Here is a 23,003-nt window from a genome sequence, read left to right as displayed (position 1 = left end):
TGTGTTGTGTTGGCGCCGGTGGTGCCGCCGCGCTTTATTTCCCTCGGCGTTACTTTGTGTGTCGGCGGCGGATTTTTTTGTACTAATTAGCATGGCCTTATAATGAGTGGCGCGCGCTGCCTTCATTACACAACCCACTCACAGATGAAATGCGCTTTTTTGATTAAATTAAAACTCCATCATGGCCGCTCGGAAAGCCGAAAAATATACATGCACAAAGCAGGGCCTATTCACGCTAATGAATAGGCCAGTATATAGAGATAAGCTGGGAGAGAAAGGTGAAAAACTGCCCCCGGCTTGTTTTCTTCACCCCTGCATATTAAACTCATCCGCGACTTCTCGGAGAACAAAGTCAAACCTGCAAGGAGGAGAAAAGTGAAGCAGCAAAACAAAGGAGTCGTGTATCGATTTGGCGAGCGAGCGGCTCTGATATTTCATTTCAAACGAAACACGTTCATTTTTTATTTTTGCAGAGAGAAGAGCGAAAGAGGAGATAAAGCAATCTCGGCAGCAAGTGAAGTAAATAAAATATTGCATTCCGTGAGACTGGACGCTTTGTTCTCATTAATATTGGCCTGCTCGACGTCAGACTTGGCTATGAAATGTTGCGAAACTGGAGATAGCATTTATTTATTTTTTTAAAGTTGTGTGCACTCGTCACTGATTGCACATCACGGCAAAATTGTTCCTCGTCTCAAAAGTCATATAAATATATTGAGGTTGATTCATCAATCTCGCTGATTTATGGCGCAGCTTTGTCGGCCCTGTAAGTGCAGCACTCACTGTCACCTTGATGTTATTTATTGGCGTAAATATTTGTGCCCATACTTGGAGTAATTCGCGTCGTGGCCGTGATTTATTGCCGCGGCTGATGTGGCTTTTAATGAAATCAAAACTTTTTCATGCAGTCGCCGCCGTCGTCCTCTTTCAGTTCGTTAAATGACGAGCATTAGCCGCGGTAATAGAAAAGTAAATCAAACTTCGTGAATCGCTTTTTCTGCGCTATTGCCCCTTAATGGAGTCGGGATGGAATTTATCGGTATCAATACGCGCGCATCCAGCAAAGAAGTTTCATGTCCAAAAATGTTACCCTTCGCCAAGGGTCTTGTCGTTTTCTTGAATAAAAAGTGGCATCTCTACATTGCTCCTGATATTTTATAAAACAAATTCCTCAACAAGAGTTGAAAGTGGCTGAATAGTAATAAATATTGCAATTTGAAATGTCAAAATGTACAACAACTAACTACTAATATATTTAAAGGTTAGATTATTGATTATATAATATTTATCTACTATTAATTCTCCATTGAGATACATTTAATAGGAATAAAAAAGCTAGCAGAAAAAGAAGTCAGTTCAAAATAAAAAAAAAAAAATATAAATATATTAAATTTTAGTCAAATATTATTTATAAAGTTATTTTGGAAAATGTAAAATATGAATATATGTATCTTTAAAGTTTTCTTAATTATTATATTTTTTTAAGCAAATAAAATTGATGAATTAATTGATTTTAATGAATACTGTAAATACATATTTATTAAAATTTAATTACTTTTTTTTATCAATTTAAACTCATGCAGTTTGTTACTTAGAGCAAAATTATCTGATAGATAAAATCATCGAGAAAAATTATTAGTTGCAATAATTATTAAATGAATAATTTCACATCAGCATCTAGGCTCATGTGACTTCTAATTTAATATTTTTATTATTTTTCCGTTCATGGCTACACCTCAGCAAGAATAGGTTTAATTTATTAGCACTTTTGTTTAAAACAGTTGTTAAAGTGGGCTTTGGGCTTATATGAGATTCTAGAGCTTGCTGCCGATTCTTTTTTTTTCTTTCAATATAAATTTTCAACTTCCAATATTTTTGTCAAATGTTTACTTGTTGTGTGAGAGGATACAACAATTGATGTGAATCAAAAATTAAATTATTCCTAATTTTTAATGCCATTCCTAAAAAGAAAAAAATGGCCTGCTTGGCAATTTATTTGAAAAATCAATATAGTTTTGAAGTTATCCTTCCCCACAGTAAAAACTGTATCTGCTTTCAAATTGTAATATAACAAAAATTACTCACTTGTAGTTGTGTTTGGAGTAGTCGAACGAGTCCGAGTCGACAAAGATGACGTCAACGTCCAGTTCGAAGCCCTTGAGCGAGAGAGACGTGGTGGGCGCCTCGTTGAGCGGTGCACTGAACGGCGACGAGTGGAAGGCCACCAGCATTTGGGGGCCGCGGGTGACGATGGGGGGCAGCCAGTCGCCGCCGCAGAACTTGACCAGCACCGGGTCGTCGGTGGAGGCGCCGTCGTAGAAGATGAGGTGGTCCTTGTCGCTGGTGCAGTCCTTCCACGCCCTGAGCGCGCCGCTGACGGACGACGGCGACGCCAACATGGTGGCGTTGTCGATCGAGCGCCGCTTGATGTGCATTTTGTGCGTTCCCTCCTGCCGGACGGCGATCATGGCGTGCTTGCAGTTGGGCAGGTTTTTCTGCCGCACGCTCAGGTAGCACGTGACGTTGCGCGGGTAGATGCCAGGGTAGTTGGGCGACTGCAACCTGCAGCGCCGCCGGTCGCACTCCTCGTAGTTCCGGCTGCAGTATGTCCCGGGAACTGGAGTCCCCCTTTCCAGGGGCGACCCTGGCGGCCCGAAACGCACCACCGCGTTTTCGTGGCTGATGAATTTGTAGCGCAGGCGGAATTCGAACGGCGAAGTTGAAGATCTGTGCCCAGGGTACAGCCGGATCGACAGGGTCACGGTGCTCGTCTCGCTATAGTAGATGTTCTGGCCGCCGGGCGCCGTCGACGAGCCGCACCACGAGCCGCCGGTGAATGGGCGGCCCAGCTCGGACAGTTGCATCGAGCCATCGGGACAGCCGTCAAAAGAGGTTGCCTCGTAACGACCCACTTGGAACGCGTCGAAAATCAACTGCAACAAACAAAAACACGGGTTTTGTTAAATTATAATAATTAGCAAGTTTGACTTAAATCGTACATATCGAGGGAATATTTTTATTAGATAAGCTATCTGAAATGTTTAAATCTCAATATCTGATGACTAACACTAGAAACAATTTATTTTTTAAGATTATTGCTATAAAATTTCTGAATTTGTACCCGCTGAGTAAAATTTGTAATTTTTCCATAGTTGAACTTTTCTAAAAAAGCTTGACTAAAATTTAAATTTCATCTCGTAATCAATTTCAAAACCACGCCTTTTATTATTAATTTCCTAACCTAAACCATTCCAAGAGATAATTTTATGTGGAAAATGTTTGAATATCATAACTCATAAATTCAAATTTAGCTACCTACAAACCAAAATTATATTTTCATCCCGTATAATTTCAAGTAATTATTATATTTTTTGGGCGGAAACTAAAATTTTGTTATTGAAAAACTGAAATAGAATGTAATATTATTGATGTTTAATTTTGTTCAATAATTATACAAACATTTGCCATAAAAAACAATACTGTGAGCAATAAAAATTCCATATTTCCCCCCTGCTCTTGACATGAAGGTTGCCGACCCCGAGCTAATTCAGTCACATCCAAAAGCCGTGCTCAAATCACAATCCGATATCGACGCGGTAATCAAATGAAGCAAAGCGAGAGATTTGTGCTTCCCGCCATGTCCCGGACAAGCATTAGTCTCTGCAGCCGAACCCCTAGGTTGCCTGTTTCTGCGTCAGCTGTAATAAATTTCATCGAGAGAGAGAGAGAACGGGCGGGTGGTGTGGCATTAGCAGGGGCGCGTGTAACTCTGCTGGCCCGATGTAAATCATTGCCTCAGGTTGTTTTTATCCCTTTCCAATGACAAGGCTGAATTTCATATGTAATTTTATGTCATCTCCACGCAGCTCGGATAACATGTCACGAAAATACAACTGAACGGACGGTTGATGATTATGAACAAGGACTTAAAAATCAAAATAATTTATTCTGATGATTAAATTTGAAAGGAAGTTAAATTTTTTTAAAGAATATTCATTTTCTGACACATTTATATATCCTTTTTTTTGTAAAGATTTTGATTAAACAACTAAAATATTCAATTAGAAAATTTCTGTTATTACAAGATTTCCTATCATATTTTGAATTTATAATTCATTTTTCATACCGCATTGAAATTATGAAGATTGAAGGTTGGAAATAATTATTTGTTCCGAGTTATGCAACCTGCTAGACGGGCCTGCCACGCCGGTTGCCCACGTCTTGATAAAATGCTCACTTGGGTTTTGGGCCGAAACCGAAATCTCGTCGGCCGCGGTCGTTTACTTGTGTGCCTGGTCGCTGAGCTTTTTGTCGCCAAAAGAGTTAAAAAAAACTGGTCTTCTTTTAAAATTAAACATTTGACTGGAATTATTCACTATATTAATTTTTTTGGTCCTCAAAGTTAAATGTGAAATTTATTTTCAGGAAGGAATTTACAGGATAAAATAAAATATATCAACGTAACAAAAGGCCCTGATTAATAAGGATTAAATTATGATAGATAAAGCTCAAGATATAATAATTAAAAAAAATAATGAAACTAAGGTAATTTTCTGACTGAGAGCTACAAATATAAATTTAATTAAAAAAAGTTTAAAAAAAACCATGTTTCATAATTAATTTTTGTTTATTATTTCGCCTTTCTTAATAATTTAACGTTTATATATTTCTTTATTTTGGAACCATATTATTACAAAAAATAATTTTAAATTGACAAAATATCTGGAAAAAATATTCAGTATAGTTTAGTTTATTTAAAAAAAGTAAAATATTTGATCTGAAACTCGATAGTAAAAGTGTAAGGAAGAAGACAATCAGCTGTGAGAAAAACGCCCAATAACGTCATAGGTGGCATCATATTGCGTCAGTGTGAGGTTGGCCCTCGTCGTGGCCGGAGGTGTCGGTGTGGTCGTGTGTTAGTGTCCAGAGTCTTCGGATTGGATACTGTCCAGGGCTTGCCAACATGCAGTGTCCAGGTGAGTGGGTCGCTTCTGGGGGTGGAGGGGGGCATCTGAGGGTCCTGAGGAGGGGTAACCGCTTGCGGATAGTAAATCCGGTTCCTGAGAAGGACTGAGGGGTGCACCGCAAAGCCCCCTGGCCTGCAATGACCCTAGTCTCCTGCTACGGCTCGGCGGGTGGTGGATTTTCGGGGGGGTGGAGGGATTTTGGTGGTGGTGGTGGTGGTGGTGGAGAGTATGCATGAGTGTGTGTGTGTGTGCGAGTGTGGATGTTTGGTGGTGCTGGTTACTAATAATTTTCTTTATGTATATTTTTATGATTTATGCTGTATTGTATAATTAATCATGATGTAATTTTGTCAGTGTGTATTTTTAGGATATCATCGTGATTGGGGCCCCAAGAAGAAAGAAGAAAGAAGAGCGAAGAGCGAAGAGAGAAGATTGAAGAGATCGCTTATTTATATGTATTTGTAAAAAAATAATTTATGTATATGTATTTTTGGTAATTTGTTGACAATGTATTTGTAATCCACGCACTATTTCGGTGTTAAGAGGTAATTGGGTCGCGGCATCGGGGTTGGATGCCCCAAGGGTACCGTACACCCTGTCAGGTTTCCGGAAGTTGGTCGGGACGCGATTTTCCCGGTCTCTCAGAGTCGGATATCGCGGTGGCCCACAGCCCGGGTTCGAGCCCCGCGCCCCAGCAGGTCACGCTCAGGGTTCATCTCTGGGTCATCGTAAGCCCCCCACCGTTCACTGTTCCCCTAAAATCGGTTGTGCCAGTGTTTATTGTGATCTTGTTATTTAATGGTGATGTATTTGTATTCCATGCACTAATTAGGTATTTTCGGAATTTGAGGTAATTGGGTCGCGGCATCGGGGTTGCATGTCTCAAGGGTACCGTACGCCCTGAAAGGTCTCCGGAAGTTGGTAGGGACCCGATTTCGGTCTCGCATACAGTAGTAAACACTACTACAGAATTCGGTTATCGTGGTGGCCCACGGCTCGGGTTCGAGCCCCGCGCCCCAGCAGGTGACGCTCAGGGTCTCACCTCTGGGTCATCGTAAACCCCCCCACCGTTCACCGTTCCCCGTTCAATTCGGTTGTGCCAGTGTTAGTGTGTGCGTTTTTTTTTACGTTTTTTCAGTTTTTTTTTTACGAAGAAAGAAAAAAGAAGAAGAAGACAGCTGCAAAAAATGGTATTGTGTTGAGAATTTGTAAGTAATTGTGTTTTAATTTTTGGTTTTTTGGTTGTAATTGGGTGGAGGTGCAGTTGTAGGTAGAAATAAAAACTAAAAAAAGTTCTTCTAGCTAGAGAACACCAAAAATTTTTCCCTGGTCAGGTCGCGGGCCTTGTCGAGGCGCCAGGGCTCAGTAGCTAGCTGCGTTGGCGGCTAGTGAAGCTAACACGCGACAACTTGAAAAAAAAACTACTGTAGAAACTTTTTGTTTTAAATTTAAAATTCCAATAATCAAAATGTTAATGCTTATGATAATTTTACTCTTGGATTCAATTTCCAAGATTTTATTACTTGATTTATACGGTAAAAAATTGTATATTCATCGGAAGAAGATTCATTCGTGGATAACTTAACCCCTTATAGAAGGAAAGGGCTTGAAAATTGGCATGGTCATGTGACTCTATAGGCTTCTTGGAAAGTTTTTATGTATTTTAATTTCTTCGTATATTTTTCCTGAATGGTTTTAACACTTTTTGCGTTGTGATTTTCAATGAATGTGAAATATATTTAATGTAAATTTAATTTCCATAAAACTCTAAGGAAATTCTGCACATTTTATATTTTTTTTTATTCTAATGAGAAAACAATTAACGTGTGGAAAACTGAAACAGCGTCGCCGTCAATTGCACGCAACCTTTTACTTTTGGCGGCTCATCGTTCTTTTTGTGTGTGACACTCCGGAGCTCCCTTGCCGATGACTGGACCAAATTATACACTTTTTTCTATGTAATTTTAGAAGCAACATAATAATTTTGTGTCTGATTTTTAATCAAATAATTTTATTCTTCATCTCATTGGCTGATTTAAACAAAAATATTTATTCCAATGTAAAGTTTGCGAAAAATTCGATAATTTTCCTTTTTTTATCAGTATCTGCCAGGTTAAATTTGAAGAGTTTCCTCGTATCAGCCTAATTAAACCAATAAGATTTCAATATCTGACATTATAATTTACGTCAAACATTTTGTTCCAATCATTTCAATTATTTAAATTAAAATGATTGCAACAAAAATGTTCAGACTGAAATTAAAAATGAGCATGGAAATGACAAATCAAACAAAAAAATAAATTATTAAAAAAAAATGAACAAAGAACTAACAAACATACATAAAAAAAAAATTAAATACAAAATTTTGCTATATTAGAGATTTAAAAAAATTGCTTTTTAAAACTTTTTGAACTGAAAGTTTGATTTCAAATTTATACGATGTAGAATCCAAATTAAATGAAAACTTTTACATAATATATGAGTATAAACATAACATAGGAGAACTATAATCTATGTCAAAAATTGTCTTCTACACAATTTTTGCGATTCTAAAAAAACCGTTAGATTTTGCAACAATATAAAGATGTCACCATCAAAGAAGGAAATTTCAATCAGTCTGCAACGTCGTCTAGATTTGAGATGGACCGTAAAGGGTTTTAATATTCGTGAGAAGAGCGACGCACGTATCCGTCTGTGTCTCATTTGCATTAACTTAAGCAAGTACCAGCTGGGCTTTGTGCGCACTTTATAATGCATAAAAAGCGCTTTCGGGGATTAGCAAGCGAAAAGTTGGACAGTAAAAAAATATATATATTTTATTAAGGAGGGGCGCGCGCATAAAAAAAAGGAAGACTTCGCATCAAAAGATTTCTTTTCGGTGCTCATTTAGCCTTTTATTAAAATCCGCTCTTTCAAACTTTTTTGCGTTGTTTTTCTTCTTTGGTCCAAAAGAGAGAGAAAGCAGACCCTTTTCAAATAAATTTCACGCACTTTTGAGCTAATCCTTGCAGCTGCTCATAAAAACGTGCTTTATCATCATATTCGCTCGCGGAGTTGAAAAATGCGCTTGGAATTTTCTGCGAATAAGTCTCTGCTGCTCTAATAACCAACAGGCATGTTTATATATTCCGGGCAGATTTTTATTGCGGACTTGATTTATGCAGCCAGGTTGGCGTGTCAGGGCGAGTATGAAATATGGCCTCAATCGATTTTATTATACTAGCGGAAATTGAGTGAAATATTCTGCCCACCGACACTTTATTTGCGTTCGTGGTATTTATTACCGAGGAAATTCGCCACGTGTGAGATTTACACGGAAATAAAATAATAAAAAAAATCTAAAAGAGGCTGTTGAATTTCTCTGCAATCACAAACACTTATCCTCTCCACAGATTGAATGAAAGCGAATTAAAATAAGAAAAGCAGGCGGAAAAAAAAATCGTTGGAATTTCTGTGGGGAAAGGAGAGAACTCGCTCACTCGCATTACCTCTACCTGGAGCAGTTTGCGCGCAGAATTTAATTAACTCTGCCCAGAGAATAAACAAACCGCCTGATCCGAAGTTGGAGCGAGGAAGACGCGCGATGCCGAGATCGGTAATTGAATGTAGCACCTCAATCGATCGTGAGAACAAGGTAAAAATAAAAATTTCTCGCGTGAGATGGTTTTATTTGTGCCTGCGCCAATAGTTTGAATTTTGAATAAGTTGCTGCCTGTGAATATACTTTGTAGTTTATGATAAGTCACCGCAAACTGCAATATTTCTTCAGGCCTACTCATTTATTATTTTAATTATTCAATCAAATTTGAGACAAATATTAATTTTTTAAATTTAAAAAAAATCTAGCAATAAAAGGGAGAGGGAAAGATTTTTTTTATTTTCTCTCTGGTGCCGAGTTTTAATTTAATCAATTTTCTTTATTAAAATTAAACAAACAAATGAATTTATGTTCGGTAGAATTTTAGGATTGATTCATGGTGATTAGAATTTAAACCCATCGAGGAAAGGCGAGTTTATTCAAATCTCCGTGAAACAAACGAATATTTAATTATTTCTAACAGTTTCTTACATTCGCATCGAAAAATTAATGAATTAATTATCAAAAGACAATATACGGAGAAACAAATAGCTTAGCTGATTTTGCACATCCCTAAACTGTGCCTTCGCTAAAAGTTTGAAAATTTTCAATTGATCAAATTTAATAATATCATGAAATCATTTCATAAAATGTAATTAATTGAGTTAATTACTGTTTTTTTCAAAATAATAATTTAGCGTTTATAGATTATGTTGAATTTTAAACAAAATTTTTCATATTAATTGCAAGCTCAATTTCCCAAATTTTTCTTTCATCAAACAATTATAATAGTTGATTTAAATTATTTTGTTTTATCACTTTTCCATAAAAAGGGAACGTACGTAACTGTACATAACTGTACACAATAGTACACAATTAAACTACGAGATAAAATTTCCAGTTCCTTTTTGAACATAAATAACTTATAAAACAATAAATAGCAGAAAGACTTTTGTTATTGAGTTTGGATTTCATTTTTTAAACAAGATTTCCAATAATTAATTTGAACTAAAAAGAAAATTATTATTTGTTATCAAAAAGATACTGAAGTTTATATTAGTACCACCTAGAGTCCCATTTTAGAAATTCCCAAGATAAATAGAAAGCGTCCCTTTTCACTTTAAAGTGCGCCCGGCGGGACAGCCGGGAGGCGATGATAAACGCATTAGGCTTTAAATATGAATGGGACGAGCGAGAGAGAACGTCAAACGAGAGTTTCCTACCTGGACGAGGTCTCCGTGAATGTGTCCGTTGGCGGTGAACGTGAGATGACAGAGGAAGGGCAGCCGGTTCTCCAGGGGCTTCTGCAGATCCAGCTCGTACGTCTTGCCCACGTCACCGTAGTACGTCCGGTTGCACGCTGGAACACACACCAGCCAGAATTATACGTACGAATTCGTCGCGCGTCCTCCGGGGAATTTATGCAAAGCGCGCGTGTGCTCGGCGCGTTGCATAACGCCGGCCATTAGCGGCGCAGGCTTGTTTGTCCTACACATTCCGAGTCGACTACTTTGTGCATTTTAAAAGCCATTGTGTTGCCGGGCCTGATCAAAAATGCCCCCATTGTTGATTTTCAGTCTATTGTATTCAAGCGCGGAAATTCACCGCGTGAATTATTAAGTGTTTATTATCGCAAGCTTTTTATTATTAACTGAACCAAACTCAACTTTTCGTTCGGGAGATATACAAACTTCAGCTATGCATACTGAACTAATTGTAAGTCAAATTGAGCATATCAATTAATCATATTTAATTACAGCTGAATAACGTTTGTAATTATATTTAGATCGGATAAAACATTATTTAGTAAGTTGAAGAAAAAATTGCGTTGGTGTGATAAAAACTTCTAAGTTTGATGTTGATTTTTTTTAAACATTCCAAGGGGAAAAACCAAGAGTTTTTTAGAAAAAAAAATTCACAGCGCAATCATAAAAATTGCCACTCTAACAATAAGGCAGAGGTTTTTGGTATAAATGTTTTTCCCATAAAAATATTTAAATTCAAGATATATTTTTCAACAATATAGTGAATGACTAAAAAATTTATTATTCAAAGCAATAGACAACAAGAAATACAAAAAGAAGTGTTAATTTTATGTCTAATTTACAAAGAGATTAATTAAGATACTTTGACTATTCCTTTCTGAAATTTTTATTAAAAACACTGGGCTCTAATAATAATGCCACAAAAAAGCTCATGAAAGCTATTCATAATATTATTTTTTATTTTAGGATTCTTTTTTTTAGCATTTTACTTCTTGAACCGGCCCTTTGCGTTAAGTATATCTTGAGGGAGAAAGAAATTTTCTGATTATATCTCTCTAAAAGTTAAATAAGCAATTAAACGATTAAAAGTTTTCTCAAATTTTTAGGTGGTAAAAGCAATTTAAAATAGGCAAAAACTTTGATATAACTGAAGTCTCGCATGAGTTTTGTGAGAATTTTCTTTTTTTCCCAATTTACGCGTCCTATTATCACATATAAAGCTAACTTTGTGCTACAAAAAACTTTTTACAACCAGCAGAGAGACAACAACACAGACAGCGAGGTGTAAAAAAGTTCCCATTTCGGAGTGGAAAAAGGTAGTGGCGATAAAGTTTGGACGAAAATTGCACCGCTGCGTGGATTTTTTGGCGTTAATGCCGGGCCAAAGGTGGGAATGGACGCGCGTTTTGTCACCGATAGCGACGACACGCGGCGGGGGTCGCTGCGGTAAAAAGCCCCCTTTCATTAAACACCTATTCATGAGTGTGACAGGCCGTGTCAACAAAATAATGGAGTTTCGCCCGGCTTTGTCCGTCGTCGGCCCAGCAGACCAGTCCATTAAATTATTCGCACAACATTCGAGAGAGAGCGGCCAACGCAGAATCAAATTAGGTGGGAATTAGTTTTGGTTTCCATTTCGAATCAGCGGCGGCTTTGATGTGGCGCGCGCGCGAGAGATTTTATTGTTTGTTTGCATGCGTTTGATTTCATGCACCGGCGATGTTATTTTGTTTTCAATTATTCAAAAATAATGCCTTTTGTTGATTTGGCCTTGTTGCTGGATTAAATTAATCTCACAGTCATTCATCGAATAATAATTTTGAATGTGTTTTTCTATTCATGAATTTTACCCAAAATAAACTTAAACTATTCAAAAAAAATGTGTTTCGGAGTTTTGATTTAGCAATGGACGATGCAAAAAAAAAATGTTTTACAATTTAATTTAAATTGATGAAAAAAAGAAGCTGATTGTCTTAACAACGGTTATAAATAACTTTTTTGAAAGAAAAAAATTAAAATGCTCACATTGCGACGAGAAATTTTTGGGTTCAGCGACTCGAAGAAACACTTCTATGAGCATTTCAGAGTCAAATGTCATGTGCAAAGCATTTTATAAGTTCTCTTATCACTTGGTTCATATAATCATATGCACGAATAATGCAAAAAATGTCTGAAAATTTTGTGATTTTGATGCATCAAGCAAAGCAAAAAGCGTGTACTTTTTTGTCTGTAATTATGGCCAACAAAAATTCTTTGATAAAAAAACGTCGATGCCGCAATTCTTCTCAAAGTGAGGGAAAAAAATTAAATTTTCTTTCCATTTACACAGCATATGAGAATAAAATTCATATGATACATTGCATGTCCATGTTGCTCTGCTTGAATTTATGCTCTGTTTTAGCTCATTTTTCTTTACTTTTGTTTGGATTAAAAAAAAAACTTTCCGGCACAAAAGTTTCTACCACACAAAACAGAAATTTGTTTTTTTTCCCATAACTAATTAATTTTATTATTCCACCTTTTCACCTGCTAGGTAAGCATTCTTCAGATCAATTTATCCTTCCTTTATAATTGTTTATAATATTTTTCTTCTATGAGGAGAAAAGATTCAGAAATAGTTTAGAATGTGAGATTCGTTGTTGTTGTTGTTTTTTTACGTCGGCTCTTTCTTTTCTTGTTGTTTTGCAGATACAGAGACTAGATATGCAACAAAAGTAAATTAATCCATTCAAACACAAATCGGGGAATTAATTATTTGTGTTTTGTTTGAGTTTCATATTACAACCCACAACCATGGGTAACTGTGTAAACTGTGCAATATTTATAAAATGCCCGGATTTACAAATTAAAAATGTTTTATCACCAGAGTTAAAAAAAATACCATAAATTGCTTGTTACTGTTTATATTTCTAATATTGTTAAAAAATATATTCAGCAAATTAATTGTCTCTTTTTTATTTAAATATTTTTTTCTTTTTAAGAACTGTTATTATTGAAGAAAAAATCCCGTTTCTCACTTTGCTTGAAGTAAAAGAGTTGATGTGAATCATCATACCTGTGCAAAACTTTGGCTCGTCGCTATTGTCGCCGCAGTCGTCGTGCGCGTCGCAGTAACGGTCCAGTTGGACGCAGCGTCCATTTCGGCACTGGAACTCGGAGATTCTGCAGGCGGCCGCAAAGGTGGCCACCGCAGCCAACAGCAGCAGAGGGTAGAGCCGCGGCGGCGGCCATGCTGGAACCATTCCTGCAACACCGAAAACAAATCCCTTGTCAGTGAAACCGCAGTGCCAGCAAAACCGACGACTATATCGAGGTGTGGCTTTCGGGGGCTCGAATAAAATATGCACGAAGTCGGCCTGCAAATTTAATTCTGCATTAGCCGAGGAGCAGCCCGAGCGAGCGAGCGAGCAAGAGAGAGACTCGCACACCCTAATTGGATCGTTCGCCTGGAATAATGACGTCACGGGAAACAATGCAGGCAACCGGGTGTTTTATTTGATTAAACTCTCCGCGGCGCTCGCTCGGAAAAGCTGATTCTCAATACGTGCAGCGCAATATGGATAATAAACGTGACACACACGTCGGCTCCGATATAATGTGGAAATATGATGTGAAAAAAAAAATAATATGCTCACTCTAGTGGAAAACGGTAAGGAGATGCGAAATTAACTTGGTGTAAAACGATTCTAACGTGTTCTTTTTTTATGGGGGGGGGGGGGGGGCGAATGTCAGAGTTATGAGAAATAATTAATTTTGCGGAAAAATTTACAAAATTAAATTACAATGCTTTGAATTTAAATAATAACTTAGGGAACTGATTTCTTGATAAAAACTTACGCTTTGAAGTAAAATGGACCACTAATATTTAGGCTCAAATTTTGAGTAACTTTTAGTCTAGCAGACAAAATTCGCAAACCTTTTCCCCTTTTTATATGTATTAGCAGTTATCCATTTTTTATGATAATGAAAGATTTGAGAGGTGCTTTAAGGAGACATAATAAAAAGACTTTTCTAATACTGAGATGATTCATTATCTTTTTACAACATGCAGTTTGTGTATATGTTTATTTCAACAATGTCAAAATTAAATTACTAAATTGCTACATTTTTATTTAATACTTTTCAAACTTAGTCTTTTTTTCTATATACGCGAAAAATTGAATATTAAAAACAAATTAAAAAACATAAACATAGGGATAAACAATTAAAAAAAAAAAAACATCCTTAATTTAATAATAAAAACTTATCTCTTTTTTTAAAGGACTCTTTTTGATGTGATGTTTTACAAAAACTCTTATTTTTTATAAAAATTATACCGTGCCTCCCGTTTTAAGTTAAAAAAGCTCCATAGTTTTATTTTTTTCCCAGTTTTTTTTCAGCGGCTCGGTCGTTGTCAGCGTGGGTGCATTTGGGATTGTGTTACACGCCAGTGTTGGCCGCGTGTTCTGGTGATGGATTAGGTTCGAGAGGGGCGCGAGGCGGCGGCGGCGAAAGGGCAAAAAGAAAGAAACGGGCCCGAGATAACTGATACCTCTCGAGCTCGCAACTAATGTGCGGATATTTTCCGACGGCGCGTAAATGGATGTTGCCGAAGCTTTTTACTCCCGACTGACATATTTAAGGGGCGAGCGAGGGATGAAAAATCAACCCTTGTTCGCGAGCGACTGTTTTTTGCATGCGCCTCCTCTGATCTCTTATTCAAGTCGAGCGAAGAAGATCTGAAGATGTGAGAGAGCGAGCGTGGTCTCGTGAAATATTAACCCGTCGTTCTGCCCTGAGTTTTGTTATGAAACGTGTGCGTTTCAAACGTGCAATTCCGGGAATATACACACATACGACACTGCCTCTGTTAAAAATGCGCGAGCAGCTAGAAAGGTCAGACCATTTTTTAGCGGCAAGAGCCGCGGAAATATTTATGCAGACGGCGTCGTGCGCGGCAATTTTCCACTCGGAAATTTTTATTCCGAAAGACACGTTGTGTGCGCCGGAAGAGGATCTTTCTCGTTAAACAGAGCATAACAATGATGTCTGCCGAAAAAAAAACGGTCATAAAGACGCACCGAGAGGCATTTGTCAAGTGTGTGCATTTCAAAGAAGCACCGGCGCGTGTGCATATCTTGTACATGAGAACCCTCTTTGACACGCTGCTCTGCGAAAATTTTATTCCAGCTGAGTGAGTGAAAACTGAGACACGAAAAGGAGACACCTCCTTTAACGTGGCCGCTTTAATGCGAATTTTATTTGTTCCAAAATATTGGGTTGAATTTAAGCTAAAAAATTAAAATTAAAGTAGTGAAAATAGAAAAAAATATTCCCATAGAATTCAATTAAATTTGAAGGGGTTTGAAGTTTGAATCCTTACAAATCATTCCATGTAAAGATTGAATTCCAAATTCTCAATCTTTCTCCAATTGGCTCTCCATTTTCATTTTTATCCAACATTTTTATTATTTTGCGTTTTTTATTCTTTATATAGAATATAATGAGACCCAAAAGCCTTAGCTAACTTGATTCATCGCAGTTAAATTGCCTTTTCAACCAGCAAACCAGAGGTCAAGTGCAAAATTCAGCCTCCTGGTCGGCGGTAGAAGTTCATATAACTCGGTTTTTCTACGTGATCTTGAAACTAGATTCAAATTTTGGAAGTTTTTTCAATCTTCCTATTTCATGAAATTTTGACATGAAAAAAATCAATTGATCATTCTTCATTCTTGATACAACCAGAACGTTTATATTAGAAGAAAAAAAAGACTAAAAAATTGTAATAGAAAATAATATAAATTTTCAAACACAATTTTCGCTAGAAGATATTCAATGAATTATTAAAAAAAAAAAACGGTGAAATTTAAGCACGACTTCAAACCTAGTTTGGTGCTGGGTTTTTTCTCGAAGAATTGCATCATTCAGAAAAATTGGATCAAAATTCATTATAAATAAATTTAACATAAATATCAGCTTGCAATTATTATTGCGTAACATTTCTAATTTACGTGTATCGTCATAAATTAAAATTATAATATCCTAGCCACATAGAACCGTTTCAATTGAAGTTGAGTGAAATAAACAATAGTAATATAATTTATTTCCATGTTGACACATCAAAATTAATTAGACATCAGTGTCTGCTCGTAATTGACAAATAACGGGAGTGCTCCAGAGCAAATATCACTTCTTCTTACTCTAGCCCGTGTGCCGTGCAATCTCTCCAAATTTCTCTCTCGGCTCCATTACCATTGCAAACAAGGCATTTATAATAATGATGCGGTTTTCCCATTACGCCGTTTTCGCGCAGATCTGCGATGTGTTTGCCGACGAGTTGTTTTTGTCTCTCTCGCTCGATCCAGTCGGTTTTATACAAAACGACTTTGTGATTTTGAGCAGCCGCAACAACAACGTGGGCGAGCGTTGATGGCCCGAATTATTATTCAAGAGCAAAGCCCTCTTTAAAGACCCATTTTCTGGCGCGACACAAAAAGCTCCTCCACGCAAATTCCTCGTGCAAATATACAAACGCCTTGGCGAGGTGCGTGCGTTATTCTTTTCGCCACTCGCGCGCGCATAAGAATGCCTTTTCAATAATATGCAAGCGTGTGGCCGCGCACAAAAGAAGAAGGCATTTTTGAAAGAGGAGACGAGCGAGCGATGATTATACGAGTGTGTGTTTGCAGGAGATGGCGAGAGGCTTACAGGGGATTAAGCGCCCCGAGGCTGCTCTCGCCAGCTGAATGGGCGCCAGACGATGATTAAAACGCTCCGCTAAAAATCACATTGCTGAATTTTCACACCAATTAAACGCCTCTTGCATGTCGTTGGGAATTTGAAACGATAACAATGTTAATTTCACATTTAAATGCATTAGTATTGTTTGAAAATACCATGTATTTCTACGTTTTGAAAAAATTTGGTTGGTAAAGTTTTGATCAGTTAATTCATTTTATTTTATTTTGAGAAATAAATTAAAAGAAAAATGTTTCATTGAAAGATTTGTAAAATTTATTGAAAAAATTAAATTTGTGGTAGAATTTTACGATCAAGGTGATTTGAATTTAAAATCTGCTTTTCCTCGATGGGTTTTGTGAGTTGTTTAATGTTAAAGAAAAAAAATCTCTCTCTACATAAAAGATTAATTTTTACTTCTTCTTGTCATAATGATTTCACAGCCCGCAGCCGAAACATTTTTTTCTTACACAATAAAAAGCTCAAAAAACTCGTCGAGAAAAAGCCGATTTTAAATTCAAATCACCAATAATATTTGTCAATAAATTAATTTAACAAAATATTTGGTCATTTATTGCAATCTAAATTTACTTAAAAATTCAACAAGGGGTTTCAGATTATTTCAAAATCAATTCCAAATTTTAAATTTTTTCCATAATTTTCTAATTTTTCAAACCTCAAGTTTGTGGGATTTTACATCAGCGCCGCAATTTAGAAATAATTTTTGCGGAAGAACTAAATGAACATCACAACCGCATGTGCTTTACTTAATTAGTACTGCACTCAGCAATTCGCGCGCAAAACGCAATTAAAACAAATTACTTAAGCGAGCACGTGCCGAATTTCCGCGCCGCAATATTGAGTCTTTTCCGGGGTCACGTTTCTGCGCCCGCACAAATGACAACGGCGAGATGAGTTTTGTCTAAATTAATTCACCGGCATTTCCTTTCCTCGTCTCTGCAAAAGCAGTCGTTGTGATTCCACTCTAAGAAAACACAAACTTTGCCTGCAAATGAGAGCGAGAGATTTTCCTTGTTTGGCAAAAATAAATACAACAAGATTAAAATCTATCGAAAAATTATTCAGAAAATTGGTTGTTTCCTCGGGTTGAAAGACAGACTCATTAAGTGATTTTATTTAATGAGTGCGTCAATTTTCGACGTGATAACATTGTTACAAGAGCGTCAACTCAATCACCTCTTCGCGAAAACTCTGTATTTGCACAGAGCGCTCTGCGAAGGAGGAAAATTTTGCCAACAGTTTGACGTCAAAGGCTTTTTAGGCTTTTATTTTTGCGCCCTCTCATATTTTGCAAAGCGAAAGTGAGCACCTAAATAGCTACCCTACTCCTGTTCAAACACTGAAACTTTTATCTCTGACAGGTTGAGTGCGCGCCAGAGTTGCACGAAAATAAAATCTAGCGTTTAACAATCGCCATTACGCACACAAATTTTGCGACGAATCACAGGCGTCTGTCAAAAAATTACAAAAATAATATCAAAGTAGCAAGAAAACGAAGAGGAATACGAAGGCAATTATATTTTTCATAAACGAATTTTACTCCAAATATAATTGTTTGAAATAATAATTAATATTGATTGTTTAATTCTATCAAAAATAATTTAATTCAAGAAAAATTCCTCAATATTATAATCTATTTATTATATTTCATTCATTTTATTTATTTAGATAAGCAGAGATTTTTATTTCGTATTGCTGAAATCATTGGTTTTTATTTTCAATTGAAAGCTTTTTAAAAATTCCATTAACAAACGAGGGCCAGTATATAGAGAATGTAGAAAAAAAACCACGCGGACCAATTTAACCTTTGCGACTAAGCTTTCAATTCGGAGAGGTGCGCACTCTGGATAAAAAATTCGTCCGCCACACTCAGAGAGGGTTTTCCATTAGCGGCGGGGGCGGAAATAATAAAATTGGTCTAAAAACAACAAGCGGGCCCAAGTGAAAAACCAGCAAAGCAAGTCGGCGCTTTTGTGCAGAGCCAACGAAAATATTATTCGGCCGGCGTCGGGCAGCAGGTCTCAATTAGCCAGCCAGTCAACAGTTTGTTTGAATGAGGGCGTTTGCGGTCACCGTAATTGCTCTCGCGCTTCGGGAAACCGCCGAGTGCATTGCAGGCCGCACCATTCCCATATTGATTGCGCTTCTCTCGGAATTTGCTCGCCGAATAAAGTACGACTGCTCATATTTCCATTCACGCGCGCGACCTCTGCGGGTCGATGCAGCCCCGTCATATTATTTAATATTAATGCACTGCTCTCTCCCTTGCGCTCCCTCGGCTCCTGGATTTGCTATAATTAAGGTGAACACTCCGGCGAAATTTACTGCAGTGATTATCCGGATTATTAAAAGCAGGCTTCTCCGGTACGTGATTCATTGGAGCCAAAGAAATCTGATTCTGCACCACGTTTTCTAATTGAACTAATTGGAAGTGGGTTCATTTGATATTCGATTCTATACATTCGTGGAATTCATTAATAATGGAGGGAGAGCTTTGGTATTGATTTGGAATTATTGGGAAGCTTTATGCAACCGCAAATTGTCAAACAGATAAATTCTCGGAAGGGAGCTTTTTTCTTTATATTATTTTCTGGAGATTGCTTTTGAGAGCTCTTTTTTAATGTTCTTGATCCCAGTAGTAATTAATAATGATCTTTTTGTGCTTCTCTTGAGAGCTGAAAACGCGCACTGTCAGAAAGAATTTTTTGATGAAACACTGCCTACACATAAAAATTAATATCCTTTGATAAAAAGAGCTGAAAAGAGTGCATTCTTTTCTTCTGATGCATATTTTTATTTGTGTTGCAAGAATAAAGGAGAATTTCCTGGTAAAGATTTTTTTAACAAAGCGTGATGAAAATGGTTTGATAACATGTTTTAATTTCAGATTTACAGTCGGAAAAAGTTGGTAACTTTTTTTATAAACCGCATAAAAATAAAGAATACTACTTATGCATTTCTTTCTATTTATTTTAACAAAGACTAAAATTTTGAATACCCAATCCATCAATGCGACTCTATGCTTTAAAAATAGATTGAAATCACCTTTAACGGCCCTTATAATGCACGAAAGGTATTTATCTCTCCCAAAATAAAGTAGTAGAAAAACACGTAAATGTCCCAATTCTTCTGCAGAAAAATTGTAAAATTTAAAACAAAATTATTTCAGGCTCAAACTAAAAATATACTAACTGTAAGAAAAATACATTTCTATAGTAAAAATATTTTATAATCCAAAGATCCAGCGGTGTTATTCATTGGAAAAAATTTAACTTATAAAAAGATGCGTTCAATATAGGGAAGTGGGTCTAATTTTGTGCACAAAGGATCCGAGGCAGATGAAGAACGGCAATGAAATGTGAGCAACACCCCAAAGCTCAAAGTGACAGGGGCCAAAAAAATCGTGTAACATTACACAAAAATGCACCGCTTTTTGTCCGCGGCAAACAAGCTGCCGCAAAAAGAAGTGACACGATATTATTTTAGTCGACGCGCAAAAACTCGCCGCCAGCTCATTTCTCATTCGGTCCCGCTTTTTTTATATCACTCGCGCGGTCGGAAAACGGAATGGCCTTCTCATTACGCGTCAAACCTCCATCAATAATCTCATCTGTGGAAACATATTATATGTATTTCCTTACACGTAAAAAAAAATCAAATATAAATTTCCGACCGTTTTCACGACAATCTCATGTATTGGAGATTTTAAATGGCTTAAATTTTCAGCGTGGCATTTAATAATTTTTAATATTAATGAATGTTGTCGTTAGTCCTTTATTATTTATTCAATTATAAATTAAAATTTATTTAAGATGAGAAAAATTGTCACAGCTGAAACGCCAGACACACGATTGACGCGGCAATAACGTTGTTATTTTTTTATAATTAAATTGAAAAGTAATATTCCCCTCAAAAAAATTGGCTTTAGTATCATTTAAAGTAAAAAAATAATAAATAACAAAATAAACACTGTTTAAAAAGTTTTGAAATTCAAAATAATATCAAACTTTTTGCAACCCCAGCGAAAAAAAAATCAACCCAAGCTCCTTTCTAGATTTTTTAACTCTTTAAAATTTATGCTATTCAAAGAGAAAAAAAATGAAATAAATCACCTGCAAATTCTATATGTATAATACACATATCTAACAGATAATCAAATATAAATTTCCAGCAGTTTCTCCACGTCTACATCATTTGCAACATGTGTACTACAAACCGAACGCGACATCTGCACCGCAATAACTATCTACACATCTAGCATAGAAGGGCGTGTAGAATATACATGGGGAGCAAACACCAGCGCAGAGAGAGAGCACGTCGCGCCGAAGCGAATCCATTTTATTGGAGTTCGCACTTGAGCGTATTAAAAGTTGGTCTCGGGCGCTTTTTCGCTCATATAAGTGCCTACTTTGCGGTTTTACACTTTGAAATCCGCTTACATTAGATAGCTCGGTGTGACACACGGGGCGTGCTCGCAAACTTTTTATCGCCGGCATGCTGATGTTGACTCAACCCCGAGGGTTGATCTCTGGGTGTGTGTTCCGGTTCAGGTACCTTATAAACTCCTTAATGCCTCGACGTGCAGTCTCTCTAAATTCTTTACGGGACACACGCGAATCCAACGCGAATGCCAAATAGCTGTCACACCTATGTCGGCCGACCGTGTAATAATTTATATCTAACCTCGTCTCGCGCCCGGCTGAACGCGCTGATGCTGCAAAATCAATTTCGGTTTGTTTTCTGTTTGCAGATGAGCGGCCGGTCGCCTTCTAATCCAATAACGCCAGTCCTATATATTCCGACGTCGTCCACCCTTTTTCTAGCTTTTTCTTTTTTCAGCCGCCATGATGGACGGCTTGCGTTTAATTGCGACGAAAAAACTGCTGCCGGAAATTGAGGCTGAAACTTTTTGGATTGTATGATTTTTTGCCGAGACCGGTGTGCCTGAGACGAATGAACAAGTCCTGCGCTCTCTTTCGATCCGCCTGGGGCTCGATTTGTTATTATTGCCTTTAATCATTCGGAAAAAGGCTCCCTCCCTTCCAATCGCCGGCTAAAAACAATCTTCAATGCCCTCGGGCTGCAGATGCTCAATTAGAAATAACGGCGCTGGAGTGATTTTATCGCGAAAACTCGATCTCGTCGAGTTCGCAAATTCGCGCATCGAGTTTTCAACCAATATTGAAATTGTATATATCTAGGTCTTGAAATCGCACAAGGTGAAAAGTTTGCTGACTGGTTTATTGACGTACTTGTGATAATTCAAAGTGTGTAAAATTACGTTGGCGGCTTCACTTTTCATCATTTTTAATTTTTATTTTTAATATGGGTTTTTTTTTCTTTCTAAACTAAACTCATTAAGATATTTTTTGTTATAGTCAAGAACTGCTAAAGAATATTTTCAAAGAGAGCAATATTAACAAAATATGATACGCCAAACGCCAATTAATATTTTTAATCATTTATTTACAAAAAAAACTCATGAAAGGCAAAAAAATTGCGGTTTTAATTTTTTTTTAAGCATTCTGTTTTGTACATTAAAATTGGAATAAAATCACAGAATATAAATTTAGTTATTTTATTTAGATTGATTTGAAATCATTCTGTTCTGACTCGTAATTCAGAAATCAAAATATAGATCTCCAAAAATTCCTCCAGCCATTTATTAAAATATTACCTTTAAGGCTGTTGCACTTTTAGTCCTTTTCCCGCCTTTTCCTTTTACTTGATTCATCAATCAAGCCGAAACTAATTTTTCAATGCAGCTGGGCTGACCTTTTCGCTTTAAAATAGGGGTGCAGCTCTTTCTTCTTGTGACCTAAATTATAGCAAACAAGAAGAGGCTTGTAATTTCCTTTTAAAACGTGGTCATTTTTGTTCTCAAATTGCAAGATAGAGAAAAACTTTAAACCTTAGTTCGAAGATAAGGTGATTTACTGAAATTTGAAAATTTTCACCTTTTCTTTTAAAGTGTTTTCTTGTGGAGAATATTAAGAAAATTAAGCCAACAAGTTAATAATCATTAGTCTCATTCTAAAATCACAAATCAAAATTTAAACGTGTTTATTGTCGGTTTTAAAGCATTGTAAAAGTCACAAAGTAATGCCCGTTTAAGCACTGGGCAGGAAGTTTACGAGCTCGCGGTTTTGCTGGTAACTATTTTACGCACATAAATTTGCATTTGCGATAAATAAAGCGCCACGCAAGCCAAAAATCTCACATTCTTTATAATAAAAAGCGCGTGCAAATAAATAAAGAAAAATTCTAGACGAATTTATGTGATCTTCCGCAACAACAACAGCAACGTGTAAGAGCGTCTTATCTCCGGTCGAGTGAACAACAGCTCCGCCCAACAAAATCAATGAATAAATTTTTACTCGCTCGACATAACCATTTGGCCGAACTAAAGTACATTTGTGTTTACAAGGAGGAGAGATGCAGCCTGTTCTGGATATT

At 36.8% G+C, this 23,003-nt stretch overlaps 1 protein-coding gene across 4 annotated transcripts in view; it reads right to left on the bottom strand.

Moving 5' to 3' along the window:
• The window catches only part of LOC132197791 (uncharacterized), a 70,393-nt gene that overhangs the window by 8,983 nt on the left and 38,407 nt on the right, over nucleotides 1-23,003 (bottom strand). For all 4 annotated transcript variants that reach the window (XM_059621335.1, XM_059621336.1, XM_059621338.1 and 1 more), the window contains 3 exons: nucleotides 12,865-13,053; nucleotides 9,768-9,904; nucleotides 2,086-2,933 (listed from right to left, as the gene is read on the bottom strand). In XM_059621335.1, the coding sequence (XP_059477318.1) occupies nucleotides 2,086-2,933; nucleotides 9,768-9,904; nucleotides 12,865-13,051 (1,172 nt within the window). In that variant the 5' untranslated portion in view covers nucleotides 13,052-13,053. The remainder of the gene's footprint in view (nucleotides 1-2,085; nucleotides 2,934-9,767; nucleotides 9,905-12,864; nucleotides 13,054-23,003) is intronic.

Source organism: Neocloeon triangulifer, unplaced genomic scaffold, assembly GCF_031216515.1.
Source record: "Neocloeon triangulifer isolate White Clay Creek 2 clone unplaced genomic scaffold, ASM3121651v1 ptg000012l, whole genome shotgun sequence".
Taxonomy (NCBI): Eukaryota; Metazoa; Arthropoda; class Insecta; order Ephemeroptera; family Baetidae; genus Neocloeon; species Neocloeon triangulifer.
Note: the sequence above shows the minus strand (reverse complement) of the source record. Positions and strands in the feature narration are given on the sequence as shown.